Below are 26,788 nucleotides of genomic sequence, written 5' to 3'. Positions count from 1 at the left end.
TAAGAAGGAAGGAAGAAAAAAAAAATGCAAAAAGTGTATTTGCCTATCTCTGTCCTACTAGAACTGAATAAAGAAAAAACTACTATATTTGGAGTGGGGAAAAAAGGAAAAAAAAAAAAAAACTGGATACCTTATAGCTTGATGGGCAAACAGGGAAAACTAATTTATGCAGCCAACAGATGGCCCGAGTTTACCCAAGCACTTTGCCTGTGCAGCAGGGCCTGGTGGGGCTGTGCTGTCTCCTGGGGAGCCATTCCAGGCTCAGGCAGGAGCGGGTCCAGCACTGATGCTCTGGCTGCCATCCAGCACGAGAGAGAGCCAAAAATCTGCTGAGCAGACTGAGCCTGCCAGCCCCGCCAGCTCTCTGGGGTCAAACCTTTGGGGACCTTAAAGAAACTCACCCCGTCACACCTCTGGTGCTTGCAGCTGGTAAGCAACACAAAAACTTTCCTGACAACTGCAGTTATAGATGCAAATTGTTATCAGGCAGGTCACATAAGCTGCCGCAGATTTCAGCACTTACGAATTTTATGAAGTTTATGTTGGGTCTTGGTTTGTTGTTTATTTTCCTTCAGCAGTCGTTCCTTTCCACCAGTAACTGAGCAATTGGAATAAGCTTTATTCCTCATATAGTAATGGTTATTTTTAAAAAATCAGTGCACCATGAGCAGAAAATTACTACAGCAGATCCTAATCAACTCAGATTGTAGTCTGGATACCTTTGAGGTGCTTGATTTTCAAAACAGCCACACAAAAAGTTTATGCCTGGACAAACCCAAAAATCTCTTTTTGAGGGGTTTCTGGGTTTTTTGGGTTATTTTTATTTTTGGGGTTGGGTGGGGGGTTGGTGGGGGGATTGTGAGGACATATCTTAATATTAGAGCTGCCTATAAACCAATTATTAATCACACAAATTTGGAAATAAAGACATTTTATTCTACCATTGCTCACTTCAGAATTTCATTCCTTTTTCTCTGAAACACATTAAATTTGTAGTCAGCAAACTATTTCGGAGGTAAATTGACTGTCGTGACCAGTCCTACAGACAAGAGTAAAAATCAGTTTTATACATCCCGATGGTTTGAACCAAGACTGGAAATTTCAGAGGAATATCTAAATTGAAATGGCCTTCAAGTCTTGTAAAACTTTCAGGTTTTCACATTGTCAACAAACATTCATCCTGGTCACACAAAGAACAGACACTGCAATATACCAGGTGTTGATGTCTTGGTCTTTAAAGAGATATGTAATGGCAAATTCTTTAAACTTCACTTGTGACTGCATGTAGTACAGCTTAACCAAAAGTTGCTAAATTTACAGAAAAATGGAAACAAGATTTTGTAAATGGTGCAAAAAATAGAAATAAGTTTCACAGAAGTTTTAAAATAATAATTTTAAAAATAATTTTAAAGGGTTCATATACTTCATTTGTGAAAATGTTTGATTGTTTGATTTTCTTTTTTCAATTATTTCTGGTCTCTTTTTTTCCAGATTTTTTTTACACAATTGCTGTTTATTTCCTACTCAATGGTGAAAGCAATAAGAAAAATTTAGTATAAACCGTTTCTATTTGGTGTTTCAATTAAGCAAAAAATCTAAAATTTGGAGAAAGAATTGCAAAAATGCCATTTCATAGTAATTAATCTTTTCACACAACATGAGAAACACTAAGTGAGCCACAAGAAAAGAAAAATTCACATGGAGGCAGAGTGAAATATGTGCTCAATTAATGCAGGTTTGAAGCAGATGGATGCCAGGGATGACCTGGAGATTGCACTGGCCAGATATATAACAGCAAGTGCTGTAGTGCTGATTCTCTGATATTTTAAAGCCCTTAGTGAAATTTGGTTTCTAAGAGGCTGTGATTGAACAGCCTCAGTAGAAGTTAGGGGGGATGTCTTTCTGCATTCACACAACCACCAAAAAGAAAGACAGTCACTTATTTGACTTAATCACAGAATGACCTGAGTTGGAAGGGACTGAAATGATCATCTGATACCAACCTCACAGCCATGGGCAGGGACTCCTTGCACTAGACCAGATTGCTCAGAGCCCCATCCAAGCTTTTCTTGAACACTTTCAGAAATCCACAGTTCCCCTGAGCACCCTTTGCAAGTGTCTCACCACATTCACAGTAAGAAATTTATTCTTATCACCCAATCTAAACCTACTGATTTTCAGTTTAAAGCCATTCCCCCTCACCCTGTCACTACCTGCCCTTGTAAAAAGTTTCTTTCCAACTCTCTTGTAGCCATTTTTTGGTACTGGAAGGTCACCATAAGTTCTCCCCAAAATCCTCCAGGATGAACAACCTTAACTGTCTCAGTCTTTGCTCATAGGAGAGATGTTCCATCTCTCTAATCATCTTTGTGTCCTGCTGGACTGGCTCCAGCAGGTCTGTGTCCTTCTTGTGCTGTGCTCAATGCAGAGCAAAGTCACAGTGAGCCATACTGGTAATGCATTGAGAACCTGGATGGAAAATTTCTACTTTTGTCCCTGTATCTAATTTGTTCTTCCAGAAAAGTTTGACCCTATCAACCCCAATTTGAAAGCACTCACATTTTGCACACACCCAATTCCTATAGGGAAGTTATTCCCATATCCCAAATTTGAATGGTTTGAAAGCTGCAGGCATTGTACAGTGGGACATTTTCAGGAAAAAAATAAACATTTTCATCTTTCTTCTCCAGGACCAGCTATCAGAGAAAATTCAGAAGTCTGAATCACATAGCAAGGAGATCATCACTATAAGAGATAGGAGCATCATTAAAACCTTTATAACAGGCATTGTGGGGCCTACCACCAAGAAAGCCTGACTGAGGCTTGACAAATACAAGTTGTATTTGTCAGCGATTTCAAGAAAATAAAATTCAGAACAACTTCCACCCAAGACAAAACCCTTTGAGATTTACACAAGATTCACACACAGACCTGAGTCAGTGACTTTCTTTCTCCCCTTCTTTGTTTTACCCCATGGCAAGGCTGGGAGCACCAATCTACCCTGCATCTACTGCCAGTAAAAGATTTATCCTGCAAGCTCCTGAACAAACAGCATCAGAAATTACTTGGAACTTCACACACTTCTTTATTTTCCTGAAGTGTGAGACCTGTCTCAACTACCAAGGAACAGTCTAATATTAATTAATTATTTAGGAAGTGTGTACATAATTTATTTGTTGCCTACTACCCTTTTCTTTAATTCACTGTAGCACTGCAGCAGTTCAGCACAACTCTACACAGGGAAATACACACTTCAGGATACACACTTCAGGATTTGGTACCCCAGGACAAACTTTTCCTTTTCCAAGCTTCCCACCTAGCAGTCTAACAAAATTAGCAAATGCTCATCTCAAATAGCCATAAAAGGTGTTATTGGCAAAGGTGTGCTCATTTGTCTTATAAAATACTATTTGGCAGGCTTCATAGCTTGTTAAAAGGAGTTAATTTGAATACAATTTATTAAATTGCTTTAACTAAATGAATGCAAGTTTCTACTGGTTTTTAAATCTAAATTATTTTTTAGTACTTTTATCACTAATATTTTGCTACAAGATCTCCAAATTGCCAGTAAAACCCTGTCACTTCTCACAGAATAAAGCCTTATCGCATGACTAAGCAAAGCCTGTAAGGTCACAGCACAAAAATGCTTTAATTCTTTTCTGAAGTCAATAGTCATGCACTTCTTTATTCAGGAAAGACTGTATTAAAATCACACATAATGAACTGCAAGGTTTTAGGGGAGAGAACACGATGGAGAGAGTCACATTAAGGTGAAATAACACAACAATAGTTGAATGTGACAAAGATTAGAAAAACTGCCAGCTCCTCAGCAGAACGTGCCCCTCTCTGTTCAGCCTTCAAGGACATGTTTATAAATCTCTCACAAAGAGACATTCTCCTTGCTTCCCTCAAAGCTCGCTAGGGCAAGTCAAACACTTCTGCATAAATTGAGAGAGAATGAAAGACGTTATTACACGGCTCTTGCTGTATTGTGGCAGGCATTTGGGCTGGCCCTAGCACTGAAAATTTATTTAAACAGCCCTCATGCTGTATCACACTCAGAAAAAGAATTATTTTCAACTGCAGTAGGACTCCTTTGCCTCTTTGTTTGTTTGTTTGCTCTGCACATGTGAGTCACCCAGTTTAAAAACAACAGAGCCTCTCCTCCAGGCAGTGGGAACTTGGCTGAGGGCCCAAACATAGGACGTGAACATGCCAATCTCATTTCCATCACTGAATGCTTCCATGGACATGGAAATCATATCAGCCAATGTCTTCAGGAGTTCAAACCCAGTATTTCAAAAGTTAACCAAAATCACTCTAATTTTTCCAGCTTTGGAAAAGAGAAATGAAATAGCTCAACAATTCCAGTTATACTTATCTTTACAAGGTAAATCTATGGATGCTTTTATGATTTCCATACTCCTTTCAGAACCATTTAGCTCAGCTGGGCTGAGACATCTCTGTCAACAATCACTGCCTTATCACCAAATGTTTTTCTGTCAGTCTAGACCAGCTGGAGACTGCCATGATGGCAAAATTTACTGCTCAAAAATAGTGCTGAGCTTGCAGTAAAATCAATCAAAACTTTGTGCTGTGTTTTCCCCTGTCTCTTCTGCAATCAACCACACCAAACTACTAACAGTACTTGTGAAATCCTGACCTAGGTTTTACAAGCTTGTGAACTAAAGTAATTAACCTATTAATTTTTTTTTTTTTTAATCCTTCTGAACAGAGCGAAACTTAAATAATGGGTGAATAAAGTATGCTCTTTCTGCCCACTCCTCACTTTTGGAAAGGCCTTCTCATTGCCAATTCCCCCTGGTCCTTCCAATCTCTTGCTTTTCCTCCACTTTGTGGCACTACCAGGGCTGAGTGATCCAGACCTGTCTCCCCAGGAACCTCTGCCTGTACCCTGGGCCATCAGCTCCATTTCAGTCCAGTCCTCAGCTGAAAAAAATGTTCATTTCTTAAAGAAATTTTGAGTAATGCTAAAATAAAATAAATAAATAAATAAATAAATAAATAAAGTTTTTTTAAAATAATATTCAATGTTTTAAAGAATAAAAGTTTAAGTTCAAATATTTTTCTTTAGCTAACAAAATATCATCTAATAACACACATATATTTAGTAATTTAGTTTCTGTTTTTACCAATGCCATGAAGTTACGTCATGATCTCATTTCTGAGAGAAAAGCAGAAAGAAGAGGTCATGTGACAGACAACCAAAAATATGGTGAGATCCTGGGAGCAGGAAAAGTCAGAAAAAATAAATACCCACTTTCTAATTTTATATTACGTTACATTATAACATTATTACATTATATTTTCATATATTATATTATATTATACTATATTATATTGTATTATATTTTTTATTTTTGTATATATTCTCCTTTAACTGAAATATTAGTAGTCAAAACCAATATAATCTGCCCAGCATAAGAAAATTCTACCTTCTTACTAGAGTATCTCATTCCCAAAGTTATATTTATAGTTTCTATTTCTATATACATGCCAGACTAGTTTTCTTTCTCACAAGACACTTCTTTTAATCAGAAGCAATTCACTGAGAAACTCATTGAAAAACGCTCATTTCTGAGAAGCATTCTGTGTGTTCAGTGGAATAAGTCTGAGTATTTTATAGGTCTTACGCTCTGCTCCATGTAGTGTATAAATAAGATCACAGCTGCTCCCTAGCAACTCACAGATGCCTTCATTCCTGGGATTCATGGCAACGACACAAAGGAGGAAACCACCCCTTGGTGGTTCAGTGGTTCGGTGTAGCTGTTGCTTTTCAGAGTCACTTGCCTGATCACTGAGTGCTCTGAAGGCCTGGGGTGACAAGTGACAGGGCAGCTGATGGGCTGGAAACCATGGCTTACCACAGCAGTGCATGTTAGGGGGAAAAAAAGTAGCATAGCAAGTTCATTCCAAAGCAAAACACTCAGCCTGAATTCTGCAAGGTGCTGGGACCACTCATGGCTCAGCGAAGAGCAGAGAGAGGATGAGCAGCGCCAGAGTCAATGGGCTCGCTCAGGTGCCTGCTCAAAGGGAAGCACATAATCAGGCACACTTTGCAGGAATCATCAGCCCCCTCTGACTGCTGATAATTAAGAGAGTAGTCCAGAGGACTTGCAAATTAAGAAGCAATTTTTATAATTGCCACTTTGTATCTAAACCTTGATAAAACAGGAGTTCAGCTTTGTACTTCTACTTTACACAGGAAAAGCAGATTTTACATCCCCTCCCTTTTTTTTATTAAGAAAAACCTTTTTGAAGGTATTCAATTGTGCCTCCTAGTGATAAAAATACAGTATTAAGTAACAAGATGGCATAATTTATTGGTTTCATACCAGTTTTAACTCAGGATTTTAGCTGAGACTGAGTAAGAAGTAAAAAATGCCAATTCATGAGGACAAGTGGATCATTCTTGTAACAGAAGAAGAACAATAGGAAGAAAATGTTTCACATTTATTCTGCACTTCTGGTATATCTGGAGATGGGCACTTATGTAATTTCTAAAAACTCACTATTCATAGGACTATTCATTTTGGCCTGCCTTAGCTATTCTTAATGCAACTTGTCAACTACTGACTCTCTCCCCAAAAGTAATTTTAAATCTCAGAATTTAACTTGAGCAGTTTTTTTTTTTTCTTTTTACTAACCACAGGACTTAGAAAATACTTGCTGTAATGTTTGGGGTTTTATTTGGCTTAGCGTGTGTGTTTTGTTTTTTTTTTTAAATTTTTAATTTTATTCTTAGCTTCTACAAAAAAAATCTGACTATAAGTACCAATAAGTCAGAATTTATTACTGTTGAAGCCAACAGAACATTATAAATTAATCAAGAACATTACTTTGATCAAAGATTACCCAGATCATCAAACAGTAATTAAAGCTACGGTAATATTAGGCCGTGTCTTCCCTTGAGCTTGAGCAAGCCTTGTTAATGCAGCCACCTATTCTTAGTGACTTACAGCTGCTTTTGTTTGCTGGGAGAAGGAAAGCTTCAAAATGTCAATTTATTGCTAAGGGAGTAGAGAGAGAGTGGCAACTGCAAATACCAAATGAGGCTCCCTGTGTTTTGATGACCTCTTAATTTCCATTTGGATTACAAAGAAAGCTTGCAGATATGTATTCAAATTTCCCAGCTTGCATTTTTAAAAGCGATTTCATTTTTCTGACATCTCATCACTGGTCAGCAATGTGTAAACTCAACAGAATTTAGCATATACAAATCAAATCCAACTTGATACATAGTTGTAAATAAATAAATAAATAAATAAATAAATAATACAGCTGGTAAAAAATAAATAGAATTTTCACCTCCATGTATCTGTTTAATGTTTTCAAAATATAAATCCAAATTTTTAGAGAATTCTACTTTTAGTGGCTGCAGCTTTGGTATTTGGTTGCACACAGAAACAGAACATAGCAGTGGCAGTGGTACCTCAAATGGGACATACATTGTTTAAAAAAACTGTGAATAACTTTGAGAGTCCCTAACCAGGCTAACCCATCTCATACATTATTATCATCCTGTTAAATGGACTCTGACTCCTCAATAAATATCTGAATTGACCACTTTTCACTGTAGCAAACCCGCCATAATTCTATTCTAAAAGTAATCCTGAGCTCCCTTCCCTTCACCACAGCCCTCTCAGGGACAGCAGAGTGGTGTCCTCGCCTTAGGAATGAGGGAGAAGACAAATGTGAATAGTGTGCAATAGCCTATTTGTGCTTAGAAAGAATTAATGTGTTTCAGAGGTTGACTTCACACACTCTCACTCAGCCAAACTTCCTGATATCTATTTTATTACACATTACTAAGTTAATTTAAATTTTAAAAGTTAAATAGAGTTGCTCTCTTTTTATCTTTTTATCAATTTTTTTTCCTTAGAAAAACAGCAAAACTGCACCTTAGTGAAAAACTTCATTCGTAGACAAACAGAATCACCCATAAATATGGCCTGAACTCAAGGATCTTTCAGCAAATATAAAACTGGTGACCCAACAAAGATAAAAGAGCTTTGACAACTTCAAAACAGTTAACTTTGAATTTTCATTTCAAGATTATATAAAAATATAGTTTTGCTTTATATTGGTAAAAAGTCTTCTCTATGTTTCAAAAAAAGTTGCTTAGTATTTTGTTTCATTGAGGACAACATAAGGAGACAGAAGGAGAAAAGAAGGAATACAACACATTTCTGAGTTTTGAGATCAGTCATTGTGAACCTCACTGAGTAGCACAATTTGAATGAATAGAAGACTTTATTTATTTCCCACATTTAACTAATTTAAACACTTGCCTTCCTTTCTTAGTGCACTGGAGAGTACCCCCAGGATATACAGGAAAGTATAGTTACACCAGTTGTGTCTGCAAGTGTTGTGGTATCAGTTACATTGCACATTTTCAGGGATGAAGAAAGATGGACTGCACAATATATTATCATTTTATATGTCAGAAGTATCTTGAAATTCAGGGTCAAAACAGTGACAAGGTCCTCAGAATCTATGGCATTCAGGACACTTCAATCAAAATTTTCATTTTCTAATGAAATTCAATCTTACAAAGTCCACAGCCAGGACCTCCAGAGGAATGTTCACCAAGTACAATAATTTGGGTTGTTATTCTTAAAATCAACGATCTTTAAGAAAAAATCCAGTTCTTGCATTTTTCCTTTTTACTTTTCTTAATCATAAAACTCTCCATTACTTCAACTTTAACAAGGGTGAGTGTAGCATATTTTGGAATGTGTCCATTTATCACCTAGGTCCATCTGCTAGCTCATCAGAGAATAGCATGAGCTAAGACATTCTTTGCCTCTGGGTAAAGCATATACAAATCAAATCCAACTTGATACATACAGGAGTTAAAAATAACTAACTAACTAACTAAATAAATAAATTATAGAGCTGGTAAAAAAATAAATAGAATTTTCACCTCCATGTATCTGTTGAATCTTTTCAAAATATAAATCCAAATTTTTATAAAGTTTTTGCTAATGCATTCAATTTACTTTATAAATGTAAAGAAAGAATCACATAAATATCATGACAATCATAGAGAAAAATAGTAGGAATGCAATTGTTTACTGCTAAATTCCCTGCCAAATCATCTTCTTAAGCAGGATTGCAGGCTCTTATGACAATAGGGAAGATCATCCAGATACAAGTGTTATATGAATTTTAAGTAAGCTGTTAAAGCCTCCCTTGCACAGACCTCTACCCAGATAATGAATGAACAAGACAAGCACTATATGACAGCTTCTCTATTTCTAAGTCAGTAGTGTGTCTGTAGGGCTTCTAGAACAGAGCTTCTAAGACTAATTAAGCTAAAATCTGTAGAACCCAACAGAAAGTTACTCTGGGTTATAATTCCTTCTGGCAGAGGGAAGCTTTCCTGAACATCCCTGCTCCAGGGCAGCTCAAATCAGAGATCAGTCTCTCTTACAAGCCATTCATCTCAGCTAAACTCCAGAGGCTGATCCAAGACCTGGAAAGCTGAAAGTGTGGCCTGGGAAGCTGCTGCCAACGTGAGTGCCTGAGCAGACTCACACCATCTGTGCATGAGGCACACAGAGCTCAGGCTGAGCAAGGGATGAGATGTGCTCCTGCAGCATCTCAGCTCACTACAGAACAGTTGCTAATTATTATAAAACAGCATTCAAAAGACAAAATAAATAAAAATCATCTAACAATTGCTGGTGGACTCATTTGGTGAATGAAACTCATCACCACATATCAGACAGCCATACCTCTTTTTCTTTTGTAGGATGAAACAGTAGGAATTTTTATCTCAGTAGGAATATAATTTACAGGCCAAGTCAGTCTATATGGATTCACCCTACAGCTCCTGGAACTGTAATAGCAGCATGCCTTATGAACATCATGCATGGATTGTTTTTGCAGAGATGTATCAAAAAGGAAACAGATTCAGGGAGTGGAGTTCCTTGGAGCTGCCTCTCTATCTGATGCTTCATCCATTTCTGCCATTGCCTGAAAAGGTTACTCTGCACAAGATGGCATTTTTCTGGTGTAACAGCCATAGAGAAGCTCCAGTGTTTTTGTCACATCAAAGCTCTTTACACAGACCCACATTTTTTAATTCAGTGTTTCTGTAAAAGAGGATTCTCTTCCATCAGTTTGGAGCAGACAAGCTCAAGCATTGCTATGAGGCAGATTCTCTAATCCAAGCCTTCCTTTCTGGGTACTGCAGGGTTCCCCTCCTTCTGTCTCTTCTGTGCCTAGAGCTATTTTAGAGCTGGAGTCCAGAAGCATACTTGTAGTAGTTTATTAGATTAAATGAGCTGTCAATTAGCTTAGTCATGAGTCTTTGCTGTGAACATTCTATGCAAAAATGGAAGTTGTGCATACTTCCATGAAAATGGAACTATGTACTTAAATCTGTAGTTCAGTAGGTCCTTCACCTTTTTTTCTTTTTCCTGTATGCTGAGGTATCTAGCTTTTAGACCAGAATGTGACTTTGTACATATTTTTGTCTTTTCAAAGACCAAATACCTACTGAGAAATGTAGCTAGTGAGATCAATGTCAAAATTTACTTTGCTACACAGACTTTAAAATTCTATTAAGCTGTGGTCTCTTCCTTTTTTTTTTTTTTTTTTATTTCTAACAGTCCATTTACTCTGTAGAAACCACACATCCTTCACACCAGAGCAGCTTTGCAATGCCTGAATGCACAGAGAGTTCATGGGTAAGACAAAGTTACATGAACCTTCTTAAGCTGAAACGACAATTACATGACTATTTGTTGCTTTTGTTTTTGTTGTTTTGTCTTCTTTAAACATAATACTTATAAAACAAAAAAATACACTAAGTTGTGCTTTGTTGAGAGACAGTTAAAAAGAAGCACACAGGACAAGATTTTCCTTGTATTCCTGCTTCCAAGTCTCAAGCTGTACATACAACACTTCCTTATAAACATTCTCTTTGCTTTTATAAGGGAAAAAATCCTTAGGAAGAACTAAGGACAGTACCTTCTTCAGCTGGGCAACTACAGCAGCAACAGCCTCTGCTTTTTGTGTAAAAATCTGTTGGGGTTCCTTTTTAATACTTTTTACCTGCTTGGCTTGTAAATCAAATGTTGTTAGTCATGATTCTTAGCAAATGCAAATTAGTGTAATCCACTGCAGTCAGTAGAGCTCTGCCAGCTTTCAACCAGCTGAGTATTTTGGCATCTTGAGTCCCGACTTCCTGCCTTGTTGAAGCAATCATTGCATTACTGTAATGGGGATATTACACTGGTATTACATCCAACTTGGAGTTCTCCCAGATCTCACCTAAACTCATAATAATGTCCAAAAAAGCGGGATTTAAATATGTGCTTTAAATCTATTTTTGGAAGACTAATTTGAGACCATTCCCAGAGAGCATCCCAGAACCAGAGAATGTGCTGACTTGGAAGAGGCCCACAGGGATCATGGAGTGCAACTCCTGGACCTGTGCAGGACACTCCAATCCCACTGAGCCTCCTTTGGGCATCACAATAAACAACTCTCACCTGCCTCTCCAGATCCTAGTTTATTTTACCCCAGTTATGCTACTTTGCCTGGTTCAGTAGCCTCAACGTAAAACTCCTAATTTTAAGGGCATCCAAATTTTCTTTTGCATTTTTTCTTATTTACAGGCATTATAGGACTGTCATCCTTGCTAACAAGAGAAAATGTGTATAAAATATGCATCAGCACAAACATATTCCTATTTTCAGAGTCAGAATCACTAATGAACTAATAAACTCCCAAATATTTTGTTTTTTTAAACACTATGTGGAATGTTCATTACAGGTATTTTCAAAAGTTGTGATCAGTGAGAGTTACAATGGCTACATTATATATGCAAGAAAAAGAGTGGTTACTTGTTAGGATAAGATTGTAATTCCAAATCAATCTAAGAAAATTGTCAATGAAGAAAGAAAAGGCAATCCTCTTCTGAAGAGATTCTCTTTAAATATGATTCCATGAAATTTAGTACACATTGAATTCAAACGCCTTAAATACAAAAATACTTTCCCTAGTTATCTTTGTCCACACTGCAGAATAAATTAGACTCATACCAAATAACTGATCTCAACAGGACAGCTATCCACTTTCCACATACCTCATCTGACTTTAATGGTCATCTATTTATTTTTTTTTATTATTCCCCTGTAAGTACACATTACACTCCGAGGTTTAGATCCTTTCTGTCGCAGCATGTCACAGTTGAGACAGCCACCATACACAGAATATCACCATACAATTTCAGAAGGCTGCAAGCCTCTGCCCTTCTTGTTCTTTTGTTCTTCAGCCCAACCTTTGATACCCCCCATGTTGATGCATTGCCCCCGTGTCCCTCTGCTCCCTTTGGCGTTGCTCAGTGCCCCTGGGCCCTCCATGGCTCACTGCTGTCAGTGCTGCTCACCTGCTGCTCACAGCTGCGCCCACTGGGGATGGGGCTCAGCCACACACCCATCCCAGTCACCACCTACATCCTTCTGCTCAAAAGTTCTCCAAGGCTAAAATCAAAATAATTGAGAATTAAGGTACTACTTCTATCCCTCTCCCTCCTGGTCGTGAAAAAAAAATATTTTATAGTTCTGCAGAAGAGATCATTGTACAGTGTTTCCATTGTACATTTCCCTGCAGCGCAAAGACCCCCAGACATCCAAGGCACATCCAAACACAAACAGCACTGATGAACCCCAAGATACTTTCAGCAAATTATGGGAGCGCCATTAGCACTGCAGCTAATTGAAAAATTTATGGTTTATGTTAATTCACTCTAAATGAGAACATATTAATTGTGCTACTTTGAGAGCTATCTTGGTCACTTTAGAGATCTTCATAGAAGACTTAATTGCACAAAGCAGACACAGATCCTGACTTCAGCTGAATCACTGGGAATTCTTCCCTTGAGTCCAGGGAAAGATTGACCAGGCTGTGAAATGGTTATAATCTGTTATATGTTCTTGCTAAGATCTTTAACCTCACACTTGGCAAAATTAAAATTAATTTTCCCTAGAACAAGAGAAGACATTTCTCTACCAATCTGATTATTACAACTTTTGACAGAAAGTCATGTTTACTATTTTATAATAGGAGCAATCTGCTCCTTCTTTTTATATTTTTCACTCTGCTTTTAGAGAGAAAAGAAGAAGAAAACCCAAATAAATTATTTCTTTTTTTCAAGTTTACATGAAGACTACAGGTTAAGTCCAAATAATTCTGGAGCTGGAAGAAGAAATAAATCAGAAAAAAAGCTGAAAATTCAATCTGACTGTAGGCATTTTTAAAGTTTGAGCATCTGAAGGCAAATTCTGTGAATAAAGGTGACAACCATGCACGCATGCTGCTTTTCATGTCTTGTAGTCTCCATTTTTCCAAGATTGTGGTTCATTTCAGAAAGATCTAACTAAATGTTAATAGGCAGTGAGCAAGAAAAAAAATAAATATGTCATTCAGAAATAGAAATGGGCAAGTGACAATAGCCTGTAAACAAGAAGAATGGGAGGGTGCATGGGTTACACCTTGCAGGGTTTTGTGTTTTCCCTTGCAGCCAGGAGAGCTAATTAAAACCTCCTGTCTAGAAAAAGACATTGTGCCACATAGGTCAAACACATGGCTTTGATATAGTGGGATATTTTACATGGAAACATCTCCCTTTCATGCTTTTAATCCTGGGATTACAAGCACGTATCGACCATTTTGTGAACATCATCTGAGATAACACTATTTCCTTGAAGTCTATTGTAAATTCTGGCTTCTCAAAAGAAACTTACCTATAGTATTCACACACTCATGGTTTTGTTTTTATCCACATGAATGTCACTGTGGCAAAGCTGGTAGCACTACAGATTATTAGGTTTGCCCAATAGTTTTCATTATAAATCTGTTTAACAGCTTGAAAATTTGCCAAATATTAACAACATAAACTAACATTTTCCTCAGGGGAAAAAAAAGAATGAAACATCAATCTCTTGGCTTTTCATTATCTATTTTACCATGTGGTCCTTACACAAGAAGGCATAGCAAAATGGTTGAGACATTAACTCATTGTTTCGGTCCAGTTAGAAATCCTATGTAACTCATTTTCCTGTTACCTGTTCATTGTAGATTAAAACCTCGATGCTGTGTTTTTAAAGATATATTTTAGTCTTTAGTGTTAAAAAAAATTTTAGCCTGAAAAGGACCTGCAGATCACTGCAGAGATTATTCAGCTAAATTGCTGAGAACACAGGTGTATTTTAACTCAGAAACATCACTCCTAGAGAATGTCCCATCTCCTCTGCAGCTCAATATCAGACTTGGCTGTGGTCTCTCAGGTCTGCACAGTGGGGGAAGGAGGAGAGGAAAACTGAATGAAGGACAAGGGGCAAAAAACTGAGATATGGAAACAGGAGATAACAGACTGGAAAAGGGCAAAGAGTAAAGAGAAAGTGAGACTGGAAGGGAAGGTGTGATAGAAGAATCATACAGGAGAAAATTACAGGTCTGGGACTGAGAATTAGTGATGGAGAGAAATGTGAGAAAGGGGAAGAGAAATTCCTGAGGAAGCAAAGAGATGAGAATATTGGGACAGGCTGGCCAAACACACCTGGACAGAATGTTTTGGAAATGCTAAGAAAAAAGAAGGAGTTAAGAGAGAGGTGCTGATCTGGAAAAAGCTGAGGAGAAAGATCCCAAAATAGAGACAAGAAAGTAGCGTAAAATAGAAAGGCAGACGGGCGAAGCAGCAAAGGCAGGAGCTGAGACAGAAACATAGCATAGGCTGAGGAGAAATGAAAGACAGCCAAGCAACACAGCAGGAAAGGAATGGAAAGCTGAATGGTGAATCAGTAGCAAGATGCTGAATGGAAGGGAAAAAAGAGACACTGCAAGTGCAGAACAGACCAGATCACCTAAATTAGATAAGCAAAAAGGGACTTGTAGCAGAAAGCCCCCACCAGAACCTGGAGACTGATGATTTGCAATTCTTGTTCTCTCAGCAGATACATGTGCAATCCACCTGCAAAACTCCAATGAGAGTTCCAAGCTTCCAAACCTGACATTTCCTCAGGAAGCTCAATTGCTAGAGATTTTTGTGTTGGAAACCCATGCTTGTACGAATCTGATGATTTATGTTAGGATTTCAAGATTTTGTTTTCATTTTTTTATGGTTTTTAAAGATTAAAACATGCATCTAAAGCATCTGCCTTAAATTGTGCTGCAATATGATGCAGTCAGATATTAGGAAAGGCCAGAACTAAAATGAAGTCTGCAATCTTCATTTATGTTCATTGTGCATGCAGTGACACAGCCCTTCCTTTTATAAGACAGTGGTGATCTCATCTGAGCTAATGGACATCTGAGCTAATCATCCAACCTCCTCTTATAGCCAGTAAAGACAAAATGTCCTTTTGGGACAGGATACAAACAAGACATGAAGGTCATTAAGGGCAAAGGAATACATTAATACACAATGGTAAATCTGACAACTTCACACATTATTTTTTCTTTGTGTTTCTTAGCACTTCAAAAACAATTTGAAGCAATCTGCTCAAACCTCTGCTATCCATTTCATGGATTATTTGGAATAATTTTCTGAAAACCAAATTTCAAGGCTTCACATGCAGTTCCTCCGCACCAGGGGCTTTTGCTGACAAACAATAGCTCAGTTTCCTGATGCAGCAGCAAAATTCCCTTCACCTTAAATCAGACATCCATCAGTTCAAATAAAGAGCCATAGCTCTTGTGCAGGGATAGGGAGAGGTATGATCATATGGTTGTAACCTGGATTGTGATGCATGCATACAAAATTGTACAGGCAGTGTTATTCTGACATGTTCTTAATTGTGCCTTCATTTTTCTGCAATGGCACATGTGTTGTCACCATCTATAAATAAAAAAATAACACCAAAAAAATCTCAATGAGGGATTTGTAAATTCCTCTCTAAAACAAACTTGGTGTTAAATTGAACAGCTGAATAAAAGTAGTTTTCATTCTCATCTGTGTTTCTGCTAACCAAAAGCTGCCTCATTTCATGAAATATGTGTCAGAAAGATAGGTGCCCTTGTTAATAGAGAGCAGAATTCTCCACCACTGTGAATGGTTGCTTCCTGGATACCGTATTTGACAAACAGAACATAAAAGTGCTTGCTTCAGTGGAAGTGTTGCAACAATGGCAAGCCTTATGTCTGATACTGCAAAGCTGATTAAATATTATCAATGAGGAAGTGCTGCAACACTGAGAGTGAATTGATGCATGTCTGTTCTTCATTTCTCTCTCAGTAAGCACTACAGAGTTAAATTAATCCCCTAAAACCATTTTTATATGTTGAGATGAAAAGATTGTAAAGCCTGGAAGGTGCAAGCCCTTCACTTTCTAGTTACAGCAGTCTAGGACACCTCTCCTTACTTCAGCAAGCTGGTCCACCCCACTTGCAGTTCGTGCGAGCGTCACGAGATCTTCTTGCATCTTATCCACCCATGCTTTTATCCTGCAGAAAACAGAAAACAAAACAGAGGCATCCAATCAGACAAGTGGAAATGGCATACAAGCATATAGCACAGAAAAAATAAAAGGGATAAAGTTGAATACAAAACATAAAAGACTTGTCTTTGAGGTTTTTCTTCTATTCAGCTTTGCTGACCTGAATCTGTGCATACAGATGTCTGTGGTGGCCACAATGCTGTGCCACTTGTAAACCCAAGAGTGCCATCATATATCTGCTGTAGCCAAGCTGCAGCAAAGATCCCCACAACAGAGCTGGCACACTACCTGCCAGTTAAACCCTTCTTACTTGCTGAGGAGAGGTAAAACCAGTGAGAACTGCTAATTCTTATATCTGAGTATAAAACCTCAGTCTCCTTACTTTCAAAGGATGGCAGTAATCCAGTGGTGTTAGGAGCCACTCATGTTGGGGCAAGTCCAAGTCAAATAATGGACCTCTCACTAGTCCTAAACCAATTCATACCCTTAACCCTAGTAACCCTATCCACCCCCATCCTATTTCCACTTCTATCCAACAACCTCAAGAACACCCCCAACACAATTACAAAGACAGTCAAAACCTCCTTCTTAATCAGTCCAATCCCAGTAACAATCTACATCCACTCCGGAACAGAAAGCCTCGCCTCCCTCTGAGAATGAAAATTCATTATGAACTTCAAAATGCCCATCAGGACAACCTGCCTGCCCTGCAGTTCACTCCCAGAAATTCCTCTCCTGAGTGCCCCAAGGTCCTTCTCCCAACAGTGCAGAGACAAACAGCAGCTGGAAGCAGGCTCACAAACCACACCAGATTTTCTGGCCTGTAGCCTCTCTTCAAGGAAGCAACAGCAGGGCAGGCAGCAGTGGCCACGAGCTGCTTTGGAAAGGCACGTTGGATCCTGGCTGCTGTCACCAGTGAACAAGTGATTTGCTGCTGTTCTCTGCTCCCTGTGCCCAGTGGACCTGACTCTCTGGAACAGCATTGGATCCAACACAGTTTCTGTGCCATGACACGTTCTCTAGCAGGAAAGGAGCCATGGTGAAAGTTTATTCCAGTAAGATCCATGTTCAGAAGGTTGTCTTGCTTGCCTAGCCAGAAATTTTCACGTCCAACTCAACTCTCACATTATCCCTGCCATTATGACAGCTTTCTGCTCTGAAACCTAGAACAGGTAACCATATTTGTCTCAGCCATTTCCCAGTCTTAATCTCATACCCCAGGGGTGACAACTTACATTAATTCATTAATTAAGAAGAAAAAAGGAAGATTCCATTTTTGCTTCAAAATGGAAAATTTGGAAGACTAAGAAAGAAGATGGAAGACTGATTTTACTCCTTTTTTCCATGGCTTTAATGAATAAATTTTCTGCTAATCCACAACCAATATCTTCAAAGATTACCATTATGGTTTCAAGTTGATTGTTTTTCATTGAAGGACCCTTCCTCATGCTTCCTTCACACATGAAAAATCATATTTGCATTGACTAGAGCAATTAATTCCATTGTTGGTGTACTGCTCCAAAACCTTCCCTTCTATATTTTGCTTTCCAAAAACTGAAATAAAATAAATTAATTTCCTGGTTCAAGTCTCCACAAAGCCCTATATTATATAAACATTTAGTTCTGTATAGAAATCAGATTGTTTAAAACCATGGTGCATTATGTTTACCATGGCTTTAAGACCATCACCTGCATCTGTGTGAAGCACATTGACTCAAAAGCACAAGTACAAGCACAAACAAGAAAATGTTATCATTTTCCATTTTTAAATGGTTTCCGTTTTCCTGAGTGGAAGAATGAAGTAAATGAAAGGTGAAAAAGTGAAACCCATTACCCAAAAGTGTTTTCAAAAGCATAAAATAAATAATTGAACACTCTGAGATTTTTTTTTTATGATCCATTTCAGTTATAAAATTGTGGGTGTTATTTCTAACAGGAGTCGATGGAAAAAATCAGGGAGGATTGATTTTTAAATTGACTTTTTTCATTTCCTACTGCTTTTTATTTTTACTAGATACATTCCTCTCTGTCTTTAAACAAAACTGGAATGGTGAAGACACATATTAGTTAACTAGTTAGTTACATAGCTACTGAGTTACTTAAATTTGAAATTTAAGAAGAAGCTAAACTTAAAATCAATAATTACTTACTATTACTTGTAAATGAAATATGCATCATATCTTCTCTTTAACATGAAAAAATATTGGTTTTTCAATAAATACTTATATATTGTCTAGAACTCCTGCCTCCACACAATTAGCCCACACCTTGCCTTTTGAAATTAATCACCATGACTAGTTTTTGTTTTATTTTGGGTTTGGTTTGATTTTGTTTTAATTTGTGTTTAAGCTAGGCTTCTGCTTCAATGCCAGTGGGAAAAGGCATGTCCAGAGCTGACTCACTGTCTCCTCAGCCAGGAGAGCTGAATCCATCTTCTAAATATCTTCTAGTGGGGCTCTGGTCAACTTTGATTCCAAGTCAGAGTTCTCCAGCCTGACTTTTAGTCAGGTAAAGATAGAGTTTCAGTCTGTAAACTGGAATAGTTGGAAGTACAACTTCTTCCTAACTTAATGGCAATCTCTCTCCCCAGCTGTAATTTTGATGTAAATTATAAGGTTTCTTTCAATATATTGACTATATATTTACCTTAAGATTATTTTCTTGCATATTGGAGACCTTCTGTAGTAAAAATTGCCTTTTTTTTTTCTTTCCTGAACATCAGGGTGCACAATTGTCACAGAATTATGGAACTATAAAATAGTTTGGGTTGGAAGGGACCTTTAAAGGTCATCCAGTCCGATCCCCTTGCAATGAGCAAGGACAGCTTCAACCAGCTCAAATTGTTCAGATGGCAAAATGCAATAACATCACAAGTGTTGAGCTAGATTACTGTCAAAAGTAGAAATGATAAAATTACATTCCATGACTTTGAGGAAGCTCAATATAATTCCTCCTGCTTTCCCACAAGAATTTGAATATGATTAGTAGTATTTATCAAGTCTAATGTCAGGATTTCTGCATCTCAATTTTCTACCTTGCTACCAGACAAAAGTGTACATTTGAGACATTTCATGTTCTACATAGGCTTTTTTCTCAAAAATGGACATACTCACATTCTCTATGTGAGTATCTATTCTATATTCTTTCACAAGAAAATTGCATATAGTATATAAAATAAAATGGTTTTTGCTTCTCTTTTCCAGTGAAGGACTCGTATTATCTCATTGTGGTTTTGGGGTTTTTATAAGTGTGTCTTTAAAACAAAATAAATAAGGGCCTTTAGGCACCGAAATGCTTGTCTGGTGCTCCTTTTAACTGAAGCCTGCAGTGCAATACCTGTCTGACAGCTGCTCATGGTCAGAGTTTATTTAAAAATTGGAAAGCTGTCACAGCAAATGGGAGTCCCCATTACTACTACTACATTTACTACTTAAAGAAGCAGCAGCAATTTTTTTTTTTTCTGCAAAGGGCACCAACAGAAAGCCTGTACAAAAGACTGGTTTGTTCCTACCATTATTAGTTTGGCACAAACATTGCACTGGATGTATCACCTATTGTATGTGATCATGTTCTGCAGGACAATTGACAAACCCCCTTCTCCCACACACAGGTTGTCCCTGAATGAAGCAGTGACAAGACAAAAGGAGTGCGCACATGCCTTCCCACAGCAACTTCCCAGTGATCTGAATGATGGAGGGAGCTGTCTGATCAAAGATAGACAGACACAGGTCATTTACTGGGGCATTGGAAGGTACAACCCTGCTCCTGTCACCTGGGCTGTGATCAGATTGATGATAAAGTAGCCAAAACACTAAAGAGCCACATTACATTATAAGCCAACTTAGTGAAACATCTACTTTGGCAGCACAGGAAGATTTTGTTTTCTTCCTTTTCTTTTTGTATTTTTTTTTTAAATTTTTTAAAGCAATTATATTTGCTAAAGTCAAAGGATTTTCACAGGTACACCCCTAGCCACACTACAGGTAGAACTAAATATAGCAGATCCTAGACTAAAAAAATCTTTCTTTTAATTTCATTAAAACCTATTTTTATATTAAACCTGTACTTGCAGAACAGAGCACTCCTCAATTACAAGGGTAAAAGAAACCAAGACATCTCAATGCAGAGTAACCTGGCTATAGCTATAACCTTTTTTTTCCCTACTGAAACTGATGCAGTATTTTTCTGCTGACTTCAGGGAAGGGAGATTCATGTAATGATATGCCAGATCTTTCTAGACCACTCACACTAATTTAAGGCCCATTAGCTGACTTCTGCTTGGATAATATGTTATAATCTAAAGAGGCAAGGTTAAACCTTAACTCTGACAATTGAAGTCATGTGGTATGTTGTAGATCCACATCCAGTTCTCTACAGTTAAGATTACATTCAGCTCAAGTTCCTTTATAGCTCTTTTATATAAAAATAGCAACAACTGAAGTAATGAAAGTTGTCAGTAGTGAGAGGAAGAAGTGTTTTCAAAATAGGTCAATATTTCTCTGATTATCAGAAAGGAAAAAAAAATACATAACACACTGCTCCTGATTCAATTGAAAAGTGATGTTCAGAAAATGAAGATAAATGAGATTAGCTTCGGAAACTAGGAGACAAAGCCTTCCTATATTTTTTCAGCCTAACCCCACTTTATTTTCTTGAAGAAAAAGCCTTCACTTTCAGAATTAGATGTTTTTTATAAGATTTTCTGTTAGTGAAGGAGGGGGGAAAGGCTACAAAATTATCATAGCAACAGTCTTCATAGCTATTTTTTGTCATTATTAGGCAAAACCAGAGGGCAAATAGAAATTCTTATAGTAATTTATAGAAGGCATATGAATGGAAGTTAAAATAGAATTACTAACATTCTACCCAGAAATTACCCATGTTCTGCATTTACACCTCTCACTGCACAACTAGTGATTTTAAATAGCATTGTATTTTTTTAATGACCTAAGCTGACAGCACTCATCTCTCATTTATGGGGATAAATGAATAGGTTCATAGGCAACCAGACTTTTGAAGAAGAAATAAAGGCAAGTTTTGTGAAATACTGAAGAAATTTTCATAATGTACCAAAATTCCACTGATTATAAAACAGAATGAAGGGGCCTGGATATGAAGAAAAGATCACTAAAATCCCATTGTTATCACATTAACCTCTCCAATGTCCACTGTCCCCACAGCCAGAAAATGAAAAAAAAGAGGGATATATAATTTATATGTGACATTAAAACACAAGAAGGCAAAACAGTCCATCTAAGGTTTTGTGAATTTTCCAGATCTTACTACAGTGTTTGTAATAGTCCAGTTAGATCCCACAGAGGGGACTCAATTTCATCAGCCAAAGACAGGCTCACCTCATTCTATGACTTCTATGGTTATGAACACCCCAGTGTGATGTATAGTCCTCCAATACTTCTTTTTCTGTTGTTTGAAAGTTTGCTAATGTGCTATTTAAAGGTATTTTTAACTATAAAGTAGAAGTACTGTACATAGTAAATAACAGTTTGAAATTAAGGTGAGGATTCAGAAAATTAGGTGAAGAGTTGTGTTCTGCAAATGTTGAAGACTCTTTTATTCCAATGCAATAATGATGTGCTAACTATGTGTTAAAAATATATCAACACAATTTTGTAGAAATGTTTGGAAGAATGCTTGTAAAAGCAAAGCAAAAAAGCAAAGCAAACATTAATTCATTACATTTTGGCTGTACTGAGTGAGGAAAACATAGAAGCTATGCAATTTCTGTGCATAAAAATCTTCTGTATCTTCTGCTCTCCAAGAAGATATATTTCCTTTGTTGGCAAGAAGAAATATTAGAACTTTGTTTCTTTGCCCTCTTTAAGATAAGACTGTCTTATCTTCCCAAATGTGACAAGCTGTTGGCCATGCAAGGAGCTCCCAGAGATAAGATAGCCCCAGTGAACAAGGCCAGATGGCCCCTTTTATTCTTTCCTGTTTTCAAAGTGTAAAACTCTTGCTTGGAATAGTTGTTCTACATTTCTCAAATGGAAACATTTGGGAAGCAAGATATAATTCCTCTGTCATACCTGTTATTCCATAGAAAGAAAATGTCAATGCAGACGGAAATCTCTTCAGGATACATTTGGTTCTTAGTAGTAAACATCCTAATGTTCAGACTTGGGGGTTTAAAGCTTCTAATTTATGTAGTTAGGCCATCCAGTTACAGAAGGTAAACCATTTTTCCATTTTTTCCCCCCAGCACTCCTTCTCCATATGAACATAGTTCATCTCAATCATGGTCTTCAGAGAACAAGTTCTCAGGAGCATTCCCAAATGACTGCTCTACCAACTGCTCTTTCAAGGACTCCCCCTGTACCACAGATAATTGGGAACAAGGAATCCAGCAATGCAGCACTGGTACAGACAGAAGGAGAAGGAATGGCCCTTTGGCTGGGCCAGCAGCTCAGGATCTTTAGGTTCCACCACTGGCTTCCATGAGAAAGTCAGCGGCAAGTCAATTGTTTATGGCACATGAAGGGCAGATCCTTTTCTGTGCACTTCTTTTTGAGAAAATACTGCTTTGAGAAAAATACTGAGTCCCAGGTGCAGGTTTCAGGATGGAAATGGTCAGCTGTGAATGGCACCATAAGCTGCTTAGCTTTTGCCCCATTGCCCATAGAAGCAGAAACCTTTCTCCGTTCTCAGCCACGACTTGTAGGCCAAACTAACTCCCTCACCCCAACATCTCTTTTGGAGCACAGCCTGAATGGCTGTTTTGGTCTCACCTTCCACAAAACCTTGCCTAAAAACCTCCATCAGAAGGTTTCAGAGATGGATGTGGGAAGAGCCCCCTCTGACCCAGAGGTTGGACCTGCTGACTGCTGCTCATTCTCACTGAAACAACCTCTCCTCATATTTCAACTCATCATCTGCAACTTCACTTTACATTTTAACAGGTGTGTAGCAGATTCTTCAAAGCACCCAGATGTTAAGCAGAAGTGATGAAGCAACTCCTTTAATATGGTGTCCACTTTGACAAGCATGGTCCTATTATTTTACAACCTTGTTCAGCATGAGCCAAGTGCCTAAGAGGTGTTTAACTACACATGTTCATAATTATAGTTTCTGCTTCACAAATATTTCCCTTTACTTTGCCAAAAGTGTTCTTTAGCAGTCTAAAGCTTCCTAGCAAATAACATGAAAAATATCCTCTCATGGAAATTACAGTTGCACAAAACATCATTTAATAATTTAAGATCAATCTTTAATGCAAGTCTGACAGAGTCAGCTGCAAAATTGCTATAAGCTGTGAAAAGAACTCCTTAAAAATGATTATGCTTTAATTATCAGAGATTATACTGCTAAAGCAGTTCAACAGAGAAGACATAACAAATTTACAGCTCAAATGACTGCCAGTAGAGCTCAGATATGTTTCATTAAAGGCATTTACAATAAGATACGCATGTAGTACCATTTATTGTTTACCATTGAGGAAGCTTTCCAAATCTAGTTACTGTTTTTGTGACTGAGAAATATAAATTCAGAATGAAGACACCCTAATTTGTTTTTAATCTATACCAGATTAAAAGCAGTCATTTAATTTTAAATTGAAATAGTCCAACATATGGCCAAGGATTTAGATCTCACAGAGGAGCAGGCATTGCTGGAGAGACCTGGATATACTTGCACCCATCAGAGATGCCCTAAAAGAGCAGGTAATATGCCTCTCATCATCTCTTTGCTTCACCTCTGATAACTGGTATTTAAAGAGTATCCAATACAACTAGACACTCTTTAGTGCAATCTGGTCTCAGTAAAATTTCCCCAGTAAAAACACAGATATTCCACTAAAATTATACATGGAATATGGTAAGAAGGAGACTGAAATTGAATCTCACATACATCACTGCAGTTATTCCAACACTTCAACAATGGAATCTGGATTAGAAGCAAGTCCTTATGCAAATTAAGATGTAAATGCTGCTATTTTTGATGGTTCTGTATTATGTGGCAAATCTGTTAATAGCATAATGCCTTTGGAGAATAAAAAAGCATGTCTTAAAAAATGATTGAAAAATAAATCTCAGTTGTAATGGAATTTTACAAAGTGCTTAACAGCACAATTTTGCTAAGACATTTCAGGCAAACAATTACTTTATCAGTAGTGTTTAACATATCACACTCATACTTTAATCATAATTTATATTGAAATTACTTCTTCCCCACGCTAATAAGCATTACATTTTAACACTAGTAAAAAAAAAAAGGATATAAAAATATGATACCTTGGATACCAGTAAAGAAAAGATTAAAGGAAAGAAAACCCTAAGATCCATACAAACCAGGAACATATTCATAATTACATATGTGCACTGATTCAACTGCATGAGTATTTCATCTAAGCCACCCAATTTATGCCCTAACCACTTCAGAATCTTGTTTTCACTCATATTTAATGCAGAAGCTGCACATATGCACTGGACTTGTCTGTTCTTCATACTGAATAAATTGTACAGGCCACCAGAATAAGACACATACATTTATCTCCTTAAAGCCTGCAGTTAGTTTGATCTGCTGTTTTGGTTTAAGTCATACTTGCAGAAATGCCAAGATCAGCTTTGAGGGAAATGACCCTGTGTTCACCTCATTTTGTCATCACCTGCACTTCTGAGGAACTGAACAGCAAAGCTTCCCCTGAGTTTAGCAACACATGGATGCAGCCTTCAATCAGTGCTTCTCATTGACTTTCAGGGAATTGAGGTAAAAATCAGCACCCTTCTTAAAAATCAAGTTAGTTAGTTAGTTAGTTTGTTTTTAAATTTTGGGGTAGAGGTTTAATAGGAAAAAAATAGTATTAAAGTACTTTGCCTCTCAGAATATATTAGGCAAGTGCAACTAAGGCAATGACAGCATCATCAGGGAGCTGAGTTACTCATTCCTCTATTTTTATCTGATTGTCTGATGTAGGCTTTGGCTGTAGCAGCAAAAGTCCAGCACCCAGGACTGACACTGGCACCAGCAAAACCCTGAAGTACCCGGCCTGTGCTTTGCTGCAGCAAGGTACAGGAGCAGGTGAGCAATTTCCCCTGTGCAAGTCACACAAACCACAGAATTGAAGCCCATAACAGAACTAGGATGCTGCACTCAGAACCTGGACATCAAGTCTGTTTTTTCTGAGTTTGCCACCTGCCTAAATAGAAAAGCTAAAAGTAAAAATATAGAAATGTTTAAAAACAAGCAGGTGTTTATGTGCTCTGAAAGATACGCCATGATTGTATATGGAGAATTTTCCTTATAAATTTGTATGAAATTGCTAACACTGTCTAAAAGATACATTATTTATAACAATTCTTTAATATTAAATTCCTACTGAGAATATTCTATGATCATTTAAGCACTAAAAAAAAAGAAATTAAGACTGGTAAAAAAGTGTAAGGGTTTTTTACACAACTATGAGCTGTTTGCTACCAAGCTACAAATTTTATAACCTCCTTTCCAATGCATTTTTCTGTGGTGTTGATCCCCCTTATTTAATAATGTCAAGGTTTCATAAATAAAACATCTATTACATCAGATAACAGAATGTCACCTTCTGATAAACCTAGGTAGTCTAAGAAAAATCCCCACCTGACTCCAAATACACACCACCAATGTACAGCTACTCTTCTTCTTCTAATTTATTATATTCTTTTTAATTAAATACTTTATTTTTTTTGTTGTACAGTGTACTCCAAAGCATGTAACTTGAAAGCTGCACATCCAAATTAATCAGCTGCAAAAATATTTCCAAATATTTCCTCTGCAAATATATTCTTTCTTTCAAAGCCTGACTGCCAATGTGCAAAATTGTCACCACCCTAATGTGCCACTGCTGTGGCATGTGTAGTAATAGCATTTAGAGTAATGAAGAGACTTTTTTTTTGGAAAGACCCGAATTGACTCCATATTCTGAAAGATCTGCACAATCTGCATTCAGCGCTGCCATTTAAAACAAAAAGTAAAATACCACGCCAGAAGATGTAAAGCAGAGATTATTGCACAGGCAAAAGAATGACACAGAATATTAAGTTCCTACAGAAATTAACATCAGAATTAGCATAGCCACGCTGTCTTTAAATTCTTCCCATTTCACAAAGTCACGCTGAATTACACGGAGTTTTTGCTAAAGGCGCAGCTGGCACGTCGTTGTTCCTGGGATGCAGATGCATATTAATGGTTGCGTGAAAAGGATAATAGTATATGAGAAACAAGCAATGCATTCTTTTCCTCCTGGTTCCAGAGATTGTCAGTGTGTTTCCCCCCTCCTCACACACTGCAGTTTTCTGCCTTGAAAACGTAAGGTCAGGACTCATGAT

At 37.5% G+C, this 26,788-nt stretch overlaps 1 protein-coding gene across 4 annotated transcripts in view; it reads right to left on the bottom strand.

Moving 5' to 3' along the window:
- Positions 1–26,788, bottom strand: part of CACNA2D1 (calcium voltage-gated channel auxiliary subunit alpha2delta 1) — a 368,426-nt gene that overhangs the window by 300,144 nt on the left and 41,494 nt on the right. For all 4 annotated transcript variants that reach the window (XM_054270558.1, XM_054270564.1, XM_054270555.1 and 1 more), the window contains exon 2: positions 16,398–16,479. In XM_054270558.1, the coding sequence (XP_054126533.1) occupies positions 16,398–16,479 (82 nt within the window). The remainder of the gene's footprint in view (positions 1–16,397; positions 16,480–26,788) is intronic.

This window comes from Melozone crissalis, unplaced genomic scaffold, assembly GCF_028551555.1.
Source record: "Melozone crissalis strain CALT ecotype California unplaced genomic scaffold, PUWL_Pcris_2 ptg000004l_1, whole genome shotgun sequence".
Classification (NCBI taxonomy): Eukaryota; Metazoa; Chordata; class Aves; order Passeriformes; family Passerellidae; genus Melozone; species Melozone crissalis.
The sequence above is the reverse complement of the archived record's forward strand: the minus strand, read 5'-3'. Positions and strand labels throughout refer to the sequence as shown.